Source organism: Sceloporus undulatus, chromosome 7 (genome assembly GCF_019175285.1).
Source record: "Sceloporus undulatus isolate JIND9_A2432 ecotype Alabama chromosome 7, SceUnd_v1.1, whole genome shotgun sequence".
Taxonomy (NCBI): domain Eukaryota; kingdom Metazoa; phylum Chordata; class Lepidosauria; order Squamata; family Phrynosomatidae; genus Sceloporus; species Sceloporus undulatus.
The window spans coordinates 48,670,999-48,684,701 of NC_056528.1; the positions used below are offsets into that span (position 1 = coordinate 48,670,999).

Sequence of the window (13,703 nt, forward strand, 5' to 3'; positions counted from 1 at the left end):
GATGGATGGATGGATGGATGGATGGATGGATGGATGGATGGATGGATGGATGGATGGATGGATTCCACTTTTAGAATTCAACTTACACAACTGTGAACCAGATATGGACATCACACAATGGGCAAAGAAGTACAACCACATATGCACAGGAGAATATTGTTGCTTCTGTTGTCGGAACTATATCTCCTCTTGCTAGTTTTAAATCCGAATTAAAGACTTTCTTGTTCTCTAAAGCATTTGGAACTATATTTTAATAATTTTGTATAACAACAACAGCAACAACATTGTTATTATTGTGTGCCTTCAGGTCATTCCGGATGTAGGGTGACCCTAAGGCAACCCTTTCATGGGGCTTTCTAGGCAAGGTTTGTTCAGAGGGGATTCAGCCTTGCCTTTCTCTGAGGCTGAGAGACAGTGACTTGCTCAAGACGGGGTCTCCATGGCTGAGTACTAGTACTACACTCAAACCAAGTGTGTAAAACACCAACAGGATTCTAGATACTGATCCAGACTTTTTCAGAGACTAATTTCTCTGGACCTAGATTTTTCGGTGCATCACTTTCTGCTATAAGGACTCGGAGCTTGTTATATTTGTGAGCTCAGTACTGCGCAATGTCCATATTCAGTTCATGGCAGGGATGTACGTTTATGTCAATGTTGTTCTCATAGCGAACCATTTAACCGTTTATCTCCCTGCTATAAAAAAAAGTCCCAAAATATGGCAAGTATTTACAATTTAGGATTTATTCTGTGAAAAAAAGCACCATATGGGGATTTTTGTGCACAGAAAAAATGTCTTTTGTGTTGAGAACTTGTTTCCTGCACAGAAAGTAACAGTTTGGTGCAGAACAGATACAAGAAACCCATGCATATTTTTCATTTGGAGCAAGTCCCAAACCGAATATTATAATCTCTCCGAGACTTCTTCAGAATTTCCCCACATCCAAGAAATCCCCCTTTTCAGGTATGTCTGAAAAATTCAGAATTCAGATTCAAATATTGAGGAATATACTTTCCATCACTAGTTCATTGCAGAGTTCTGCAACCCAGATATGCATGAAATAAAGCATCTTTTGCAGAAAACAGTGCAACACAGACGAGGCTGAAGACTTGACTGTAGGTGTTTGGCTTCAATCCCTGCGTCCGGAAGAAGACTTTCCCCATGATAGTTGAACTGCGGGGAGTGAGAGGAAAAAGGAGTGTGGACATTCATATTTTAAAGGCCAGTTTGGAGTTGTCCAAGAGATATGAATGAGGATCATATATAATAGCTTCCAGCTGTCCTGGCATCTTTACAATTCATTCTTCGCCCAGGCCATTTGTCAAGGCAACAACGGTAGTCCATAAAAATAGCTGCACAATGTTTACCGTTGTGAGCCAAGCACTTTTCTGGAAAGCTTGGTTTTTCAAACTTTTGCAAGCGTCTGACGTTCGGCTGCGTTGCAGACACTGATAACCAGCTACTCCAGCCAAGAAGATCCTTTTAGAGTAGAGTCCTGTCTTCAAATGTCCGATAGCAAGAAAAACATATATATCATACCCTTGCCTTTTAAAATATTGGCTGCATTCTCTGGAAATACAAGCTTGTAAATATCCTGAGTGCCAGTGATGCTCTTCAACTGTGATGCTTCTACTCCGCATTCGTCTATACAACAACATACACTATCGCAATGGGAAAAAGAGCGACACCATCCGAGGGTTTCTGGTTTTGCGTCATCCTCATATTTGTTTTGGTTCCTTCGGGTCAATGAGCCCTAATTGCCTCCATATGGAAGGCTACCTTCTATGAGGACCTCTAGAGTTTCTGAGTTCATGTTGTGTCTAGGAACTCCATTAGCAATAAGATCGGAAGCCTAAATAGAAAGGAATATACTGTTGTTGCCAATGTGTGTCTCCAAATCGTTTCCAATGTATGTACGGTGACCACAACACCATAGGGTTTTCTTGGCAAGGTTTGTTCAAAGAGAGTTTGCCATGGCCTCAAAAGAATGCAACCATTGGCCATGGTCACCCAGTGGGTTTCCATGACCAAACAGAGATTCGAACCCAGGTCTCCTGGAGGCCCACTCCAATATTCAAAGCACTTGTTGACCCTCAGGATTTTCTATTGCCTTCCTCTTAGGCTTGGAATGTGTGACTTTCTCAGGGTTGTCCAATAGGTTTTCATGGTCTGAACCCTGGTCTCCTAAAGTCCTAGGCCAACACTCAAATCAGTATGTCACACTGCCTATATTACTATTAAATCATTACCATTAAATGGGTGGCACCTAGTGACTTCCATGTCAATGGAGTCACAACAATCACAACAGTAATAATAATAATAATAATAATAATAATAATAATAATAATAATAATAAGGCTTGAGATAGGGCAAGGGTTTTGTGGATTTTGGATGTTATTGTACTTGGCTATATGGCCAGCATGACTACCCTTGGATATGTTTTCTATATTGTTTAATGTGTTTTCAGCCTGTTTTGATGCTGTTGCAGGCAACACTGAGATCTTTTTGATACAGGATTGGATATAGAAACAACAGCAATAAGTCAAAGGCTTCTCTGAAGATGCCAACCACAGCTGCTGGCGAAAGGTCAGGAATAAACTCTTCTAGAACATGGCCTCATAGCCTCAAAAACCCACAAAAAACAACAATAAATAGTTTAATAAATTAATAAATAAGAATGTAATCTATCACAAAACAACTGTCACAAAAACCTCTGTCACGGCAAAATGGAAGAGGTCAGCCCAAGAAGACTGCTTTGGGTTGGAGACTTCTCCATCCAAAGAGAGCAGACAGCACAGTTTAAAGCTTTCAGGGTTGTTTATTTCTCAGCTGCACAAATGACTAGAATGAATTTAACGGATCCCAGAGCTCCAGTCTTGTTAGAGTCGTAAACAGTCTAATAAATACCATTGTACAGCCACACACCCTTTCATTTGCAGCTTTCTGCAATGCCTGCCTCTGAGAGCATTTGAGAAAGCTTTGCACACTGTGAAAGAAGGAAATCCTATGAGTTTGCCTTCAATCCATTCCCCTTTGGACCATGGAATGAGGAGGACAAGTAGGAGGTCAGGGAAACTTTAAATCATTTTGCAACATTGGACCACGGAGACGCATGTGTAGTTGAGTCTTTCCAGGTATGATCAGAAGTATATCTAATGTATCCCAAAATGACAGGGACAGTCCTGATGAATCGTCTGCATTCCCACTTTTTCAGCTGCTCTTAAAATGTCCCGGATCCTCTCTCTTCCTCCCACTTTCCTCATTTCGCCTCATCCTACTTCAGTTGCTTCAAACTGCATCCAAAGAGCAAGAGCCTTTAGGGCTGGCGGGCTGCTATAGTTGTTACTGTGTGCCTTTAAGTTTTGACTGATGGCAACCCTAAGGTGACCCTATCATGGGATTTCCTTGGCATGTTTTGTTCATAGGGTTTTTTACTGCCATTGCCATCCTCTGAGGCTGAGAGAGTGTGACTTGCCCAGGATCACCCAGTGGGTTTAACATACTCGATCTGGGATTCAAACTCTGGTTTCCAGAATCATAATCCAAGGCTCAAACCATGACACCACTAACCACCAGGGCTTCTAAACCCTCTGCTTCCACTTCCTCTAGTTTGGTGCCAGTCTACAATGGCACCAAGTGCCAAGCACAATGCGTTCTGGCCTCCGCTCATGGAGGACATCAAATCACCCTTTCTCCATAGTATCCTCAGCCGTGCCAGTCAGGGAGCACATATCTAGCAATGCAAGATCTCAGTCATCGAGAACACTTCCACTACACAATGTAAGAGACCACATATATTACATGCTGTGTCTTCATAGCCAAGGGTTTTTTTCAGTGAAAATGGATGGCAGAAATAATTTATAATTTGCTCTTCCCTTCCAAGTACCAAAATTAATAATACACAATTCGGGGTCATTGCTTCCTCCCTAGACAACTCACATGGAGCTGTTTGGTCTTGCATTAGTGTCAATAGTCAGTCTTTGCCCCAGGATGGAGGAGATCATTTAACTGCAACCAGATCCTCAGTGCATTAGCAGCGCATGCCTAGCCCTGAGCCATGAAGCCAATTCAGCCTCTTCCGAATGGAACAGATGGCAAATCTTGGAACAGGTACCCGGGATTCAACGGCAGCACTGGAAGCTGTCAACTAGTCTGCACCGAGGTTTCCCCAACCTTTGAGCATACTCCCATTGGTGCCCAGGCGCATGTTAATTGCTGCGCGGCGGTGCTGGTGGGGATTTTTGACTGAGAAAATGGCTTGAGATGGAAAGCTTAAATGGGTGTGTAAGTGTGCGTAAGGGGATTTATGGCCCTACGGCTGCATGTGGCTTCCCAAGGCTATTTTGTTGTGGTTCTGACTCTTCTTTTCTAGTCTAGCTTGCTCTTTGGTACATTTATTTGAACTCTCAAGTCAGACGCTTGGCCATATCTTATCAGTTTTCAGCAAGATCTTTACTCAACGCTGGTCCATGTCTAAATATGAGAGAAATGAAAACAAAATGGAAAGATTGCCGATAACCTTCCTTCAGCCTCATGAGCCAGAGGCACCTCAAGGTTTCCTGAAACTGTCGACAGAAAAGAGCTGCAATCCAACATCCTTTGAGTGCTGTGCAAATAGCCACATGTTGAAAGATATGCTACACCAGCACGACACAACCCCCATGTAGAATAGCGACATTGCACAACACCGGGTGCTGTTGTGCAATGAACAATGCACAAAATAAATGTCCAGTGTGCAGCAGTAACACACAATGTTGCTCTATACACAACTCTTCTTCTTCCACTGTTATACGCAATGTATATCCATTGCACTATGGTGCATGTGCAGTGCATTTCACACATGCATATGCCACTAACAGGATGCCAGCCAAGATCGCCCTTTCTCCTCCTCATTAACATTTTCAACAAAGTTGAGCATAGGCAAGTTGTTGCTGTGTCTTCAAGTCATTTCCAACTCATGGCAACCCAAAGGTGACCCTACTTTGGGGTTTGCTTGACAAGATTTGTTTGTGGCTTGTTTGGTCATTGCCTCCTTCTGAGGCTGAGAGAGTGGGACTTGCCTAAGGTCACCGAGTGGGTTCCCACGGCTGAGCAGGGATTCGAATTCCGGTCTCCAGAGCCATAATCCAATGCTCAAATTATTATACCATGCTGGCTCTCTCTATATTACTTACTCACAGAGTAGAATCATATTTATGTATTTATTATATTTATACCTTCCTTGTTATGCTTGCTTTAAGTTTGGAAGCTGCCTTGAGTGCCTAACTAGGAAGAAGTTGGAATACAAACACAAGGAGGAGGAGGAATAAATACATATACTAACAACAACAACAACAACAACAGAATTCACCCTTTCATAATTATATGTACATTGTTCGGAAGCCATCCGAAACAACACACATCCTTTCAAGGTGCAAATATTCCTGTGATAAAACGGACCATTTCTAATATCTTTCCAGGGAACATTTAAAAATAGGTCAGAATGTGGAACATCAATTAAAGCTCTCTCTGGGGCCTGAGCAAAGTGGCGATAGAGAAGATGGGCAGGTTTTTCTCTCTCTTTCTTCCAGCGTCTTTGGAGAAAAGACTGGAGTAAGACCCAGCCATCTCCAGAGAGAAGGCCTGGATAGCCCAGATGTCTGCTGAGTAGTTCTTCATTCAAGAATTATGATCTGAAGTCCTCTGGGAAGACCAGAGACGTGGCTCACCGTTGAAGCCACCTGCTCTCCCAGCCTGAGCTCTGTTCATAAAAATTCAAATTGCAGCGGCCTTCCTCAAGAAAAAGAGCACTTCATGAAATACAGAAACAAGGGTACAGTTGCAGACCAGTGGCAAAATGAGAGTATTGTCCCACTAACATAAATAATGCCCCCTCCATGAAATTGTCCTTTGGTTTCCAGATTTCTGGCTCTGCAGTGACTTAAAGCATCAGTTGAGCATCCCAAGAAAAGGGGCCACAAAGTGACCTGGCGAATAGGGACACGGCAAGTGGAAGACTTGTATGTTTGGATGCATTTGACTCCAGATTTCTCTGCAAAGGCTTGGAGAAACCAAGGTGGTTCCAAAACAAGCTATCACTAGATAAGAGGTGTTGCTCAACATCCTAACATTGATGGTGGCCTGAAGGAGGAAGCCAAAAATATTTGATTTAAAAAATAAATAGTAATTATTCATGAGTGTAGATAAGAGCAGTTTAGCAGAAAGCGTTCTCTGGAGACATACATTTTGGCAGAGGCTGGCTAACCGCCTTCAGAAAGGATTCAGTAAGCTGCCAGTGAGGATTAACTCTGCAAAGGAAGACTTGTGTGTGTATTTGTTAGTCTGTTTGGGTGGGACTTTCTCTCCATGTCATGGAACTGGCTACTCACACCCCATCTAGCCACTGGGTCGGGTCCAAGCGGAACAGACTCAGACAAAGAACACAAAGTCCAGGGCAATATTTCCCAGCTTGTCATAAAACTGGACCGGTTCATGCCATTGCATCTTCCAACCCTCGAAATAATGAGTTCCGGCAATGAGAGCAAAGCCAGTGTGTGCACAGAGGATAATGTACCGACAGAATAGCACAAAAGTGCGCTTTGCTAGAGCTGTGCAGCTATTTCAGACCAAGCCTGAATTCAAAAGGGAACAAAACTCATGTCAATGTGAATTGGATATGAAGCGGGTTGGATCAGCCCAGTTTGGATCCAGAGTTGATCTGGCAGTTTGGAACAGTTCCAGATTTGGATCCAGTGACAGAAAAACAGAAAGCAGCATGTCTCCAACACCATCTCTCATATATATATATATACACACAACTGCTAGGGAAGTAATGGAAAGAGTGTGCAGGAGGATAGGGAATGGACTCTTTTTCACTGAATCTACAACCCAAACAGGGCAAAAAAGTCATGCACAAGTTCCAGTCACATCACTTGGAGGAGGAACAATATTAGTTCATTGAAGCATACATGTGTGTATTCAGTTCCATCATGTTTTTTTGCTGGATTTAGCTAATAGCAACATAAAAGCATAGAACTGCAAAGTCTGAAGGTATCCAGGCTATTTTCCTAACCCAATGCCCTACTGATGCAGGAAATCCAAAGCCAGATTCGATCCAGATCTAAAGCTAACTTTGGGAATCTCTGCCTTATATCTACTGTTAACATCACAACCTGCATCTCCATTGCAGAATTAATGCCATTTGACACCACTTTAACTGTGATGGCTCCATCCTATAGAACTCCATTGTTTGTCATTTGTTGCGGCACCAGAGTTCTCTGACAGAGAAACTACAAACCCCAGAATTCCATAGCACTGAGCTGTGGAGGTCCAAGCAGTGTCAAACCACACCAATTCTTCAGTGTAGGTACAGCCACAGAAAATAAGGGTTTGTCTTTTTACTTCATTTTGCTAAATTATCATGTTTGCATCTGGGCAAACATACACTCAAGTCAGTTTGTCATAGTGGTTTGAGTGTTAGGCTACAATTCTTGGAGACCAGGATTTGATCCCCATGAAACCTACTGCATGACTTTGGGCATGAAACCTACTGCATGATTTTGGGTATGTCACATGCTCTCAGCCTCAGAGGAAGGCAATGGCAAACCTCCTCTGGACAAATCTTGCTAAGAAAACCAAACAATAGGGTCGCCTTAGGGTCACCGTAAGTCGGAAACAACTTGAAGGCACACAACGACAACCACAACAAAACGTACACCCAGATTGATGACCATTTGACTGCATTACAGCTGCATGCCGGTGGCAGGCTGCCGCCATTTGGAGAAGCAGTCTCTATGGCAACGCATGGGAGCAGCCTGCTTTTGTATGCCCTGCGCATCTCCAGCAGATAAAGCAACATATTTTTGTTTTATTGGAGCCATCACAGCTGAAGATGCATTTAACACCTTCCTTCCTCTCTCCCTCTCTCTCCCTCTCTGCACCAATGGAGTCTTCTTTGCTCTCTTTGCAAAGCAAGCCACATCCACAGCCATTGATGATGATGGATGCATCCTGGGAAGGCTCATTGTGGCTTGGCGCATGAGGGTGGTAAAACTGCTCCCACATTTAATTGTGCCACACTCACAAAAGACCTTGTTTGCACTCTTTGGTAGAAAAGGAACTCCGCTTCCCACATCCATCATTCTCTCCTGCGAGAGGTTAATAAAGCCAGCTTTGACTAATTAAAGCCCAAGCGTAATTTACAATCTTTCCTCTCCATGATGGCATTTGAAAGTCAGAGAGAATTTCTCCGGAAATCCCTCAAGTATTAAGGAGCAAAACTGGGCAATTTTATATATGAGCAAGTCACCTAGATATAATTAAGAGTGAACAATCTTTGCAAATCACTAAATAGATGATGATGATGATGATGATGATGATGATGATGATGATGATGATGCTTGAAATTCATCTGCTTAATCCAAGGTCTTGGACAAAATAATGACCAGGAATGAGCAACTGCCTTGTATAGGGATGCCTCTATATTGTAGAAATAATGCAATTCATATGTAATATGAAAGGATTCCAACTCTCTTGTTGTGTTGTTGCGAGGTTCAAGTGCGGGGAAGGACAGCCATCCCTTGAGTTTATATATGTAGTATATTAATTTAACAAACAAATATTGACTGAAAATGTATTTCTATGTGAAACACAGAAGAGCACAAATGATGGGAGGAAAAAAGAGGTGAAAAGGTGACAGAGGAGGGAGAAGCAGAATGAGTACATCCCTGTTTCTAATTCCATTCCCAAGACGGTGTTAGCCTTTGCTTATACTGTAATAAAGTTAATTAGATTGGTTTGCCCATCAGCCATAACAAAACAGAATGAGGATGAGAGCAAAGCCTAGATCAAATCCTAGCCAAATAAACATCTAGGCAAAACGCAGATGATTCAGATCAAGTGGGATGTTTCTGGGTATTGCCTGTACCACTTTGTCCTCTGTTTACATCAGAAAGGCAAAAGAGGTTGGCACACTTTCTGGCCAAGCCATTGCTGGGTCATGCAATTTAGCTGTCTGTCTGGGAACATAGGAGGCCCCTTTATCCGGAGTCACATCCTTGGACTACAGAAGTTAGTTTTGTCATCTCTGATGGGGAGCTTCTCAGCCTTCAGGCTCAGATCAAGCGTAGAGAATGGCAGCAACATCTTTTCAAGTTTCAGGCAGAAGTCTTTCTTGGCTTTGGCTGGGGATCTCTTGCAATTTCTGGTGGTCCCCCATCCAGGTGCAAACCGTGGCAGGAGGCAATTTTCCAGCCGATTCACCACAATTGGAATAGTATTTTAGCACTGGTGCTTGGGGCGGAAATGTAACAGCCTTCTGGACAAAGCAGGCAGCAATATGTGGATACAGTCAGGCAATTCTGGACAAAGCACCTTAGGAAAATTGATCCATCCATGCAGTTCCTTTTGCTTCCACATATAGAGTTGTTCCAAAGGTGGTTGGGACTCACTTGGTAGTATTAGTAGATGATTTTGTGCTGCTCATTCAGTCATTCAACATGGTTTAAAATGGCCCTTCATTCTTACACATACCAATTACTGTAACTGTCATCAAGTCAACTTCAACCACCATAGGAATGATGGACCTCTGGATCTTTCCACTATGGAAACAGAGACCTCCTGAGGTCTTGCAAACTCAGGACAGCCATGGATTTCTTGACTGAATCTATCCACCTGTTATACAATCTACCTCCTTTTTCCTGCCTTCCCCCTTGTCTTTTCGAATGAGTCCTGTCTTCTCATGATATGGCCAAAGTATGACATCCTCAGTTTAGTCATCATGGCTTCTAGGGAGAGTTCAGGCTTAGCCGGCTCTGTTGTTTTTGTTGTTGGGTGCCTTCAAGCCATTTCCAACTTCTGGTGACCCTAAAGTGGCTCTATCATGGGATTTTCATGGCAAGTTTCTTCAGAGGGAGTTTGCCATGGTCAACCTCTGAGGTTGAGAGATTGTGACTTGTCTAAGGTCACAGAATGGGTTTACATGGCTGTAGCTTGACACCATTTTAATCTCCATGTCTCAATGGTACGGAATGCTAGGTTTGTAGATATTTCACCTTCTGTGTCAGAGAGCTCTAGTGCCACAACAAGCTGCAAATGCTAGGCTTCCATAGCATTGGACCATGGAGGTTAATGCAGTGTCAAACTGCATTATTTCTGCAGTGCAGATGCAGCCTAAGGTGATCAAAGGTCTGGAAATGAAGCCTTGTGAGGAATGACTTGGGGAGATATGTATGTTTAACTTGGAGAAGTTTTGAGAGGCAACATGATAGCCATCTTTAAATAACATCTTTAAACAGAGTTTAGATGGACATCTTTCAGGAGTGCTATAGTTGTGCACTTTTGCATGGTAGGTGGCCCTTGTGGTCCCTAAGATTATGGGATTCTACAAAGTTCAGGCATGTTACTTCATAGCCATGAAAAACACGAGAATGCTCCTAAGCTTTAGAAGTAAGCAGACCCAAGCAGAAGGCGCATTTCACGCATACCTTTGGGCGTTTCCATTCGATCCTCCCCGGTGGCGCAGTGCTGTAGAAGAGCGATTTGTCAGAAGCTGGGAATTCAGGGTCTTCGAAGAGTTTTCTTTGTTGGAGGCACTGCTGCTTCAGTTGCTGATACTCCTGATTTTTGAAGGCTTTTATCGAAGCCGAACACATGGCGCTCTGTCTAAAGAAAAGGAAGACCAAGTGTTTTGCAGAAGCTGTTTATCACCAAATCAGTTTGATTTGACGCAACAAAGAAAAAGGATGCAGGACCAGAGCAATAATCTTACAGTGGATCTCAAGTGATGAAGTGCAAATGAAATGTGTAGTAATAAAGTGTCAAAATACACAAGTATTCTCCCTCTTTCTCCGTCTTCAGCTTCCCTGTGATGGAATTCAACATGCCTTATGGGACAGGGACATCTGTGAGCTGGGTTTAGCTATCTGGTTTCACTCCTATTAATGTGCTTTGCTGTTTCCAAAGCCTAAATTTATCTCCAGACCTGACAGAATAGATAGAGATTTCCTGAGGGTCTCACAGCACTCTTCTTATAAAGGAGCCTTGATAAAGGCATGGAGGCTCAAGTGTTTTCTATCTTCCAAAAGAGAAGCAAATTTCACTCTTATCTTTTGCTGGGCCTTGGGTTAATTTTATAGTCACATTTCCAGCTGGTGGCTTCCAGGAGCAGTTTCCATCATGGCCAATTTTAGACAAAAGGGATGGAAACTAGCAAAGAACTAAGGCTGCTTCCGCACTGCTGAAATAATCCAGTTTGACATTGCTTTAAGTCCCACGTCTCCATGCAACAGAATTGTGGCAATTATAGTTTTTTTGAGACATTTAGAGAGAAAGCGCTAGGGCCAGAAGAAACTACAAATCCCAGGATTCCATAGCATGGAGCCATGGCAGTTAAAGTGGTGTCAAACTGGATTATTTTGGCAGTGCAGATGCAGCCTCTTTGCGATGTCATCATTCAGGCAGCAACACAGATTACTGCTTCTTTTGCCCAGCTCTGTATTTCTGGTGACCTATCGACTGACTATTCGATCATTGGTCCCTATCTTCAGGAATGCGTCCCGGTGTATTCAACAGAATGTGAGCATAGGAAGGCATCTCCTGCCATAGAAAGTTTCATGCTCTAAAGCTTCCACTGCTATCCAATCCAGACTTCTGGCACAAAGCATCTGCATGCTTACAATCTGCTCATGTTTAACATCATTGCAGTAATGTTTCCAATTATGCAATAAGCAATTCCGTCAAACCGTACGTAATTGTTGATGGGACAAATGCTCCTTTCACTTGAAGCTTTGCCTGGAAAACTTTGCACACAGTTTTGAACAAGCTTGGAGGTTTTTTTTCATCCCCAGAAAGTGACTCCAGGAGGTAACCAATTCTGAATGGTTTCAAACGGATAGCATATTTTTTGCCAGGATGAACTATGCTCTCCATGGATGCCTGTAGTTATACCATGAACAGCAACTTGGTGGTTCAGGATGACAAGCTTTCTTAAACCTGAAATCCCCGCTCACATATTTTGGAGTGTTGCTATGGAAGGGGACTGTCCCCAAAATGAGAAGTCTGTGCCCCACATAACATTTCCCTTCATTTCTCAAATTTCTAGCCCTGCAGAGAGTGATAGACTGAAAATCATTCACACCTGGAAATACTTCTACAGTCCGCCCTCCATATCCATGGATCCTTTATCCATGGACTCATAATAGTCATAAAAATTATCATTGATGGGCAGAAGCATTAAGGAAAAGAGCAATGGTCCTTTAGATAGCCAGAACATAAGATATTTCAAGGTTTAAAGCATTGGTTCTCAACCTTTGGTCCTCCCAATGTTTGAGAACCTGTCATAACTGGCAGTCCTGATGGAGGCTTCTGGGGGTTGAAGTACAAAACACCTAATGCATCAAGGTTAAAACCTAGAGCTCAGGAAAGATCATTTTGGGATTGAAATACCAGCTGTGGGATCCTGGAAGCCAATTTCCCAAGCTCTGTTAAAACCACCACATTGGCCCTGAATACACTCGGCAAACAGGCGAAAAGGGTGCCGTGAAACCCAGATCATGACGGATGATTATTTTATAAGGTTCGTAATGAAAGATACTCCTCTCTTTGCAATATCTAAGAGGCAAAATTCCCAGGGCAGCAATCGGCCTTTTCACCAGAGTGGGTTACTGCTTCTATTTCTGCCTGCAGGAAAATCAGATCGATTTTTGTGTCAACTTTTCCCTGGAGGAAAAGAAGGAAAGAAAACAACAACAATGTACAGATACATACTCTTTTTTGGCCGTCGGGCTATTGAACTCCAGAAAGCAAACGTGAAGGGTTTTGCATCAGGCCTTTCATCTCACATTTAGCCACTTGTATTTCTCTTTAAACAGTTGGTCTCCTCAGCTGGTCTCCCCCAAACAACTCCATTTAGAAGCAACTGAGTTTTGGATGCAAGGCGTGTCATTGCAAAATGAGTTGCATGAATGCAAATCGTTGGATAGGGACACAGGCAACTTACCTGGATTACGACGGGTTCCTGAGCTGGAAGACAAACACACACATACACACAGGAAAGTCCCAAATCACAACCGCAAACACACAATCCTGACTTCTTAACCTGAAAACTCTTTGGACCGTACCAAGAATGAATCATCCACAGGGGAGGTTCATAGCCGCTCGAGTCCGTCTCTCCCTTTTCGTTGCACTTGGATTTTGGCTTGGAATATTTCAATGCAATCCATGTGGGAACGCAAGGAAACTCAGCTGGAAAAAAGAGCTTACTAAGATGGTTCAGTCCTGGGCCACATCTGTTATGAGAATCAACAGTGACATCTGGTCCTTTTTTTGTTTTCTAAATAACTTTTGGAGAGGTTAACCGTGGGGTAGTAGAAAGGAAAGCTCTTGAACCGTCCTGGCATTCCTTTTGCAATAAACTCAGCCGGCGTTGGTATGCCACTAATTTAAAAGGCAAGCAGGCAGGCAGGCAAGAAAGAGGTTTGCCTTGCTTACAAAATACTCTCTGACTTTTCACGGCAGTGCAAATGTAGTACGTTGTTTCCCCATCTATTTTTACACACCGTAGCAAAAGCGACTGGCAGATTTTTGCATTAGTAAAAGATAAGACCAAGATAGATAAGGGAGTGTCAAAGATGCCAACAACATGCTCACAATGGCAGAATGACCTGGGCATAATCTGAGTTTTAAGGAGACTCAGGACCTTATCGCACACAGAAACGTAAACGTT

At 43.0% G+C, this 13,703-nt stretch overlaps 1 protein-coding gene across 6 annotated transcripts in view; it reads right to left on the reverse strand.

Annotated features, from left to right (window-relative positions):
• The window catches only part of CAPN6 (calpain 6), a 30,201-nt gene extending 16,847 nt beyond the window's left edge, over positions 1 to 13,354 (reverse strand). Inside the window, exons 1-3 of one of the 6 annotated variants that reach the window (XM_042480402.1) lie at positions 12,978 to 13,085; positions 12,425 to 12,658; positions 10,465 to 10,642 (exon numbers count right to left, since the gene is read on the reverse strand). In XM_042480402.1, the coding sequence (XP_042336336.1) occupies positions 10,465 to 10,632 (168 nt within the window). In that variant the 5' untranslated portion in view covers positions 10,633 to 10,642; positions 12,425 to 12,658; positions 12,978 to 13,085. The other 5 variants (XM_042480399.1, XM_042480403.1, XM_042480400.1 and 2 more) reach the window with 5 other exon arrangements.
• Between the last annotated feature and the right edge of the window lie 349 nt (positions 13,355 to 13,703).